Source organism: Priapulus caudatus, unplaced genomic scaffold (genome assembly GCF_000485595.1).
Source record: "Priapulus caudatus unplaced genomic scaffold, Priapulus_caudatus-5.0.1 Scaffold43, whole genome shotgun sequence".
NCBI lineage: Eukaryota > Metazoa > Priapulida > Priapulimorpha > Priapulimorphida > Priapulidae > Priapulus > Priapulus caudatus.
Genome location: NW_014577104.1, coordinates 418,265 through 426,879, shown reverse-complemented (window position 1 = coordinate 426,879; position 8,615 = coordinate 418,265). Strand labels below are relative to the sequence as shown.

Below are 8,615 nucleotides of genomic sequence, written 5' to 3'. Positions count from 1 at the left end.
ACAAACATAAACTCTAGTTCCTCCCATTTCACTGACGTTGTCTTATAAAAGGTATTTGAAAATACCTCAATGTTGTTGAAATTCTCCGATGTTGTTGACAGTATTCCCCAATCCCCAAGGCAACCATCGCAGCGGTGCTGCGCGTACAGCGGTACGGAAGCGCCAGCAAAGATAAAAACATGTGACGTCACGTCACCACTTCGAGGCTATATTGTTTGGCAAACAGTCAGCGGTTTGCCGCAGAATGCCAGTTTTCTCCACCTCTTTCTTGTGGCGTTTTAAGCAAACGCCGCAGTGAATATGGAGCAACTAGAGAGTTTATTTTTGCTCATAAGGTACCGTGGTGATTATGCATAGACACGAAGTCATTTGCCGTAGTCTAGTACTGAGAAATCAGCGTTTGGATGCGCATTGTAGCCTTTAAATGTTACGTTTATAACCGTAGCAACCGACCTCAGATGAGCCCAGACGCCCTGCGGCTCTTGTTTGTGTTGTAACGATTCCACGTACAGGAAAGCTCCTAGGAGAGACGGCAATGACATATTATAGATTCATTGAGTGCAGGTACAATATGTGTAGTTAATTCTCCCTTCCCCAAAAAGCCTAATATAAAAAATATTGTTCAGTATAGCAGTGCATACACTACCGTGGCCGGTCGCTATTGCTACCTAATATAATTCCATATAATTCGATACAATTTCATATGCTGAGTGTGTTTACATTGTGTTTACAGGAAACAAAGTCACACTCGAAACTAAGCCCAAGGAAATGGGGCTGGATCCACGAGATGAGTTGCTAAAGTTCCACACGCAGTGGTATTCTTCGAATATCATGTCCTTATCCATACTTGGAAGAGGTAAATGCGCTGCCTTGTGTTTCACATGTAGTGATCACACAGTTTCCGTTCACTTAAATTGACTACGTCACGAATTTTCTATGGTGTATATTTGTAAAAAAAATTGTTGCCATTTTTTTTATACATAAATGTAAGTACTAACGGGACTAAATGGATCGTCAAATTCTTACCTGATAAGATTTGTTCAACGAGTTAAAAATCCAAAAGACCTGGACGATTTGATATTATGATCCTGACCGTTAATTGCTTGCTATGGGCTTAGATACAATAATGTAACCCAAACCAGAGAGGATAGGGTTACAACGCGAGCCTATCCTTTGTGCGGAGCAGATGCACCCCGAGTGAATCACTCGGCAGGTTTGCTGGTGTATTTTCAGAGACTAGAACTTCCTAACTGGTTTATTCTAAACACGAACCTTTCTCCGCTATTCGGGAACTTACAATGGTATCGCAATACTTATGTATTAAACAATATAACCTGTTACAAAAATTCGAAGTGACCGACGGGCGATTTAGCTGAGCGGCCATTTCTGTTACCTGTGTGAAGTACTTCGGTTTGAAGAGCGGATCACCGACCAATCGGAGGGCGCTGAGTTTGCCGATCGCTATGCGCACTGGGAAATGCGTACGCTCACAGGTCAACAGAAATGGCGCTCAGTAAATTCGGCCGCTCGTCACTTCGAATTTTTGTAACAGGTTTTTAGTTTAATACAGGAGTATTGCGATACATAGTAAGTTCCCGAATAGCGGAGAAAAGGTTCGTGTGTTTAGAATAAAAACCCACTGTTGGAAGTTCTAGTCTCTGAAAAACACCAGCAAACCTGCCCGAGTGATTCACTCGTGCATTGCTTCCGCACAAAAAAAAGATAGGCTCGCGTTGTAACCCTATCCTCTCGGGTTTGGGGTTACATTATTGTATCTAGCTATGGGCTATGTATGAGTCACGAGTGCATGTGTACATCGAACAATATAGTAAAATAGGAAGTATAATTTTATAATCTTATACAGCAATTTAATCATAAAAAGTGAACAGAATTACTTACATTTTGTGAAAAAGTGGAAATATTTTTTTTAGTTTTACTATTTATGGTGACGTAATCACTTTAAGCATTATCGTGTTTGTTGATGTGTATCAACTCAGGACTGCTCATTTGAATCATAGTAATCATGAGACTTTAAAATGGAGGACTGATGCTGTGACAGTATATCATTGTAGACTATGTCACTGACTGTTCAATTTGAATATCTGCCCACTCTTATTTGGCATGTGGAGATTCGGCTTGCTAAAAATTGTGCGCTATGTAATGACGGATGTTCGCGATATTGGATGCGGTGAAGTACATGTTAAATTTGAATTGGAAAGGTCGCTCGGACCTGCTTGAATCCGATGGTGCCTCTGCGTGTTTCTAATGGCGCTGTCACACATATTGACGATTTAGCCAGCGTATGCCGGACGTATCAAAAATTGGTGAATACGCTGGCGTAACGTCGAATAAGTTAGGCGTAAGCTCTTGTATAAGTTAGAGCAACTCTGAAGCCACGCGGTATAAACACGTCGTAGTACGCGAGGTCGCCCCTCTAAGAAATTTTGGCCGATCTCAAAAATTTTCCGACGTATGCCAGCGTATACTTCATACGTCCCGCTATACGCGGGCCATAGTTGTAGGTAAGTTATGCGATCGTTGCACATGAATGACCGTTCACACACGTTACTTGTAAAGCTTAACTCATAAGTCGAAATACGTCGAGGTAATGTCTACGTACCCAAAACTTATTTCTAACCTATGATAACGGTTTTGAATCTAATGTGTAACTTATCTCCAAGCGCGATATTGACGTATGATAGACGTATTTGACGTGTTCATGGACCGACCACAGAAACTTAACTGAACGTGTTTCTAACTTACAGCTACCGTATAATGGCGTATTGCAGCGTTTAGGGAATGGTATATAAAATGTATTGGCATGTCATGCGAACGGTCGATGTTGATAGCTGCGATGTCTAGTGCGTTATGATTGAATTGTCGAGCAGCGGAGCCTTTTTATAGGCTCGACACCGTATCGTCAGCGATACGCGCCAGCCGCCTATCGCATACGTTAACTATCGTTGGGCATACGTTGTGAAGCCCGGCAACACGCTCCTAAGCATTTCGTTGGTATAAGTTTATCTATTGAATTATTGAAACGTTCTTATAAGTTTTAACTAATACGTCTATGTTACGGTCCAACTCGTTATGAATACCCGCTATGTAACGCCCAAAAATTGAAAAAAACATCGATAGTTTAGCGTATGCCAGCGTTTAGATAAATTTTGAGTACGTCCGGCATACGGCTGGCTAAATCGTCATGCTTGTGACAGCGCCATATACAGAGGTGAGTGAGCCTACCTATAGCTATCAACTTGCAGAAATCACTCGATGAACTGACGGAGATGGGCACACTATTTATGGGCATGGAAAAATAAGGACTTGACTGCTGCCCTGAATGCGAGCGACACCCGCTTGGACCCGACAACTGAGTAATAACATAAGGTAGTGTGATTATGCATGCCACGAAGTATTTGCTAGTCTAGTACTGGAGAAATTAGCGTTTGGATGCGCATTGTGAGCCTTTAAGTCGTGCGTAGTGACACCTTTGTTAGGCGCAGATATGCAGATACGCAGTTGCGTACACATCCTTTCAGCAACCTTCTGCATTCTGCGTACTTCCCAAACCCCATTGGTTGATACAAATAACGTGCCTGAAACTCCTGTTTTATGGTGCATTGTGACCCTAACCCTAACCTTAACCCTATTTAAAAAAATAATAATTTAATTGTAAAAATTATTTGTCGTTATTAAATTGTTGTAAATAAATCATGTAAATATTTGCGTTAAATGGAAAAAAATAGTTAAATGGATAAAGATAGAAAAATACAGAAAACAGGTAAATAATAAAAAAACTGATGGGATTCGATCCAAGGACCTTTGAGCTGTAATCCTATAGTGTACCCGTTGGGCTATCCAGACATATTGGCTTTCTAGATTATGGATGTGCCACAAATATGAGTACACTGACATCATTGAGGCAGTTCAAGAATCCATGTTTAACCCTCCTCTTGAGGGTCAAAAAGTTATCAGACACTTACTCTTCGCACGTCAGTGGAAAGCACATTTCATGGTCCTTTCAATAAACTGATAAAAATTGTAGGTCAGCGCTGAAACAAAAAAGTTTTCCACTTTGTCCATTAGGCCATGTCCTCAGAAAATGTCTGACCTCCAATTTCGCACTGGTGATGGGTTTCCTGCCCATCACACTATACACAGAATATTAAGAGCATAGGTCGAGCCGTTGAGATTTGTGCCGCAATTCCGTATTTCCTCCTATACCTTAAGTTAAAGGGGAAATATTCCCCCTACGTTTATACATCTTGACCTTTGACCCTTGACCCCCAAATTTGTCATCCCGAGTCCTTTTCACGATCCCCCCGACGTCCCAAATATCTTGACCGTACGTCGAACGGTTAAGATTTGTGCCCAACTGTTGACGGACGAACGGACGGCCGGACGCAATCACGGACAATTATGCGATTCTACAAGCTGCATCTGACTACGTCAGATGAGCTAAACATGCACAGCAGTGTGACAATGCCTGGTATGGGACATTTACTAAGGTAAGCCCAACATACAAATAATAATAATATTGGATGACTCTCTGTTTGAGGGGATATCAGAATATGTTAACGTCGATAGAACGATACATTCTGGTATTCTTCTCGGAATCATCTAGTATTATATGCATATTCGTACGTTTATGATTGAACACTATCAACTGTTCTCCTACAAATGATCTACTATATTTATTTTTTATGGCCTTTGAGAAAAATTTCTCCTCAAAAATCTTTTACCTGACATAACCCATGCCCAACTCTCTGTTGTCGTCATCATAGTAAACAAAACCACCCAAGCAAACCATTGTCATGGTCATTTTATTTTAGATCAGAATTATAATAAATGCACCATTTACACTGTAAAGTCGATACCAGATTCTAATTTTAACCCATACCTTCGATATGTCTCTAAACCAGATTGCCATTTCCACTGCAAATGTGGATCAACTTTAAAAATCAGATTTAAGAAAATTAGATTTAAACACGCCAGGTGAAACTTGGCACTAATAATAAAAATAGGAATAACAGAAATGAAATAAAAATAAAATATAAATGAGTAAACAATATTAAAGTAATTAAAATAATAGATATTACGGGGGGGGGGAAATTCCGCCACCCACAGACGGACGTAACGCGGCATTACCGGTGCCAAACTTTGAATAGTCGTGGCCGCGTTTAGAGGTGGCCTTCTCCAGCTGATAGAGGCGCCACGTGTCCGACTGCAGGTTCTTGTCGTTCTCTGAATTCACGGCATTCACCTCACGTTCGGTCGCGCTGGCGTTGAACAGAGGAGCGATGAAGAACTGTGAAAACCTGAATGGCGAACACAAATACGAGTCTAAGTAAGAATAAGATCTACGAGATGTAGCTACACTGTTCGACAGGGTGGTTTACCAAATATTATTGTATTGAAAGCACTAGGTTTAGGAGTATGAGCATCAGGAGAGATAATATGAGGACCGAAGGGACTTATGTTAAGCAGACACAGACCAGTTAGTCTTGCAGAATCGTCAGGCTATAAAACGCACAGCATAAAAGCCACAGTATGCGGTTGAACTCGCAGTTAAATACCTATCCACAGCACCACGGAGATGTTCTGGGGATACATCAAAGTAGTAATTCGTGTGTTCTGAACTTGTGTAGGCATTAGATGATCCACCATGCTCACTGATGTACTTGTGGTATTCATTTTCTGATGGATACTGCATATGAGACAAAAATCGTCATTCTAAATTACTGTTATAATCTCACTCAATGCAAACAATATGCCTGCTTGTTTCAAGGAAGCACACACAATATGTACAGGTCTTTATAATTGCATCAAATTATTTAAGGTTTGACAATCTGTCCTGAATTACCTTCTCTGTGCCTAGGAATAACATGTGTTCACAAAAATGTGCCAGTCCTGGTAGTTCTTTTGGGTCCTTCATATGCCCTGAAATTGTAATAAATAAAAATAATAACTATATGATTATCCCTATTAATATATTAATATTAATTATTATAATAATTAAATTATAATTATAACTATATATTATATTATATGTATATGTAGGGTTCCATGTACACCTATGTAGTTTTTTGCTACTGATACGACCAGGAGTACATAATAATAAATACTATTGATAGCTGATGTCACATGACATATTCTGGTGTACATGTATGCGTGCATACACGCATTTGTGTGTGCATGTGGGTGTGTGTATTCTTTATACGACCATGGAATAGCTGAAATTGCTGAATATTGCTGTAAATTAAAATTTCTCAAGGGTCATACATGGTCCACGACCCCCCCCCCCCACACACACACCTTATGATGATGGCATATCTGGCTAGAAACACAAAATCCTTTCAATACAACCAAGTAGTAAGGCTGTATATGTAATTTGGCCTATTACTTTTCCCAGTTCAGTGTGATACGTCGGGAGATGCCCAACTGTATGTAGGCACGTGATCGTAGGTTAGATATTGTTATTCTTCTTGCGTTGTGTTATTAATTGTTCAGCTTGTATCGTGCTTGCGGTGAAGCTTGAAGGAGATGTCAGGTAATGCTCTGTGTTTGATGCAGCGTCGTGGCGGAGGTAACATCAATGATCAAACACAACTCGATGAGTGAAGTTTTCCACGCATAGTAATTTTATTGTCGGCCACAGTACAATCGTGGCCGAGAGTCCAGATAAGTGGGTTACCAATACATATATTTCTTCCCGTCTGTCCGTCCGTCAGTCTCTGAGTCCGTCAGTCAGTCTTTCAGTCCGTCTGTCTTTCCTTTCAACCTCGTCGGTATGCGTGCGTACACAGCGAGAGAACGACACAACCAACGACCAACCCTTTCCTCTTCCGAGGTGTGTCGTATATATACAACTGCTGGGTGACGTCATCTTATTTCCTGCATGTGCAAGACCATTCAGTCTGCACGTGCTTAGGCTGTCACCAAGGTGTCGGGTTAACCGTATAATATTGAAATGGACTTTACCAAATCACGTTCTACTCACGTGTAGATTTCACATGCGCACTTCCTGTATTCTAAGAGCTTCCACCCCGGTGTTCTTCCCAACAAACATCCGAAGCGTTATCCGGGGTGTTGGCTCATTATACTTTACCATTTTAGTTTTCTGTAATTCTGTAATTACCTACTCTACATATTAACGCAGCCCTGTTACATATTAACTGGGCTCTGTTACATATATATGTAAATGTGAAATAACCAAACAGAGACAAAATAGAATCGACCAATGCATCTGGCATGATTAACAGGCGGCTCTGGCTGATCGACATTATGTATGACTGGGTGTTTTCTATAAATGATGCTTAGCAACAAAGTGCTAAGAAATCAAAAATTTGGCAACACTGGGTGAGCTTGGGTGACACACCAATAATATCTGTAGAGGCTGTAGTTATTTTGTTCAGACAAATAGGACCATTGGTAAAAAAACATGCAATGTGCTGTACGTAGTGGCTAGCGCGAGTGTGGTGTAGTGGCATGAAAATAATGAGAAGTATAGAATATCGACAAAAATTGAAAACAAAGTCGGTAAACTCACCAATATGCACATCGATCGCAGCAGCAGATTTATCAGTCTTCTCATCACTTACGAGCAATACTTTTAATCCATTGTTTAGTTCCAAGCCCCTGTATACCCTCTTATCTTCGGCTCCCTTTATGACATCATTGACTCTCATTCGCTCTCTGGCTGCCATCGTGTATGTGGACCTATACCTAGACACAAGAAAAGAGCTTCCACTGAGGAATTGTGTCAGTAGAACCCATCAAAAATCTGTTCCTGTACACTACATTAGATACAGATAGAATGTAACTTATTGGTACATTTTAACACTGACAACTGATAATGGGCTTGCATGTTGTTTGAACGTAGATATGTGTTCCGGACCCGGTTCCACAGTCGTGGATTAACTTTAACCCTGAGTTAAGGTTAACTCTGAGTTAAACTCACTAACTCTGAGTTAGTAAACTCGAGTTAAATTTGGGTTTCATAAACATGGATTAAATCCTGAGTTAAGTAACTCAAAGTTAGTATCCCATAATTTCCAATAATAATAACAATAGAACAGATGCCAGCAGCAGACGAACAAGCTAAACGCAGCAATGGCAGGTATGAAGAAGCGATCACCAAATTTTTCTAGTGCAGAAAAGGCACTGCTAGTGGAACTTTATGAGTTTAACAAGAGTGTGCTGACATCGAAGCTAACAAACGATATTACGAACAAGTGCAAAAACAGTATATGGACAGAAATCGCGGAGAAAATAAGCAGTATTGGAGTGTGCGAGCGATCGGCAGAGGACGTAAAGTTTAAGTGGAAGAATTTGTGTTTCGGCGAAAAAAGAAAATGCGATGAAAAAGAAAGATTTGAAAAAAACAGGAGGTGGGCCGGTCAAGACAGAGATCAACCTAATAACAGACAAAATAATTCAGATAAACGAGGAGCGAGAATCGTGGAGCGGGAGTCCGGGAGCGGATACGCTGGATTCATTCGCTACTTCAAGTTCAACATCGGGTAGGCATATTACTAATACTAGTAAATTACTAGTATAATTACTACGATTAGTGGGAGTAATTCTACTACTGCTAAGTAGAAATATCATTAGAA

The 8,615-nt window shown here is 40.5% G+C and overlaps 1 protein-coding gene across 1 annotated transcript in view; it reads right to left on the bottom strand.

The window, feature by feature from the left end:
- LOC106820694 (insulin-degrading enzyme-like) overlaps positions 1 to 8,615 on the bottom strand; it is a gene marked incomplete in the record, with an annotated part of 39,027 nt that overhangs the window by 24,054 nt on the left and 6,358 nt on the right. Inside the window, 4 exon segments of the mRNA XM_014825201.1 lie at positions 5,149 to 5,318; positions 5,577 to 5,707; positions 5,864 to 5,940; positions 7,550 to 7,725. Coding sequence (XP_014680687.1) covers positions 5,149 to 5,318; positions 5,577 to 5,707; positions 5,864 to 5,940; positions 7,550 to 7,725 — 554 coding nt within the window.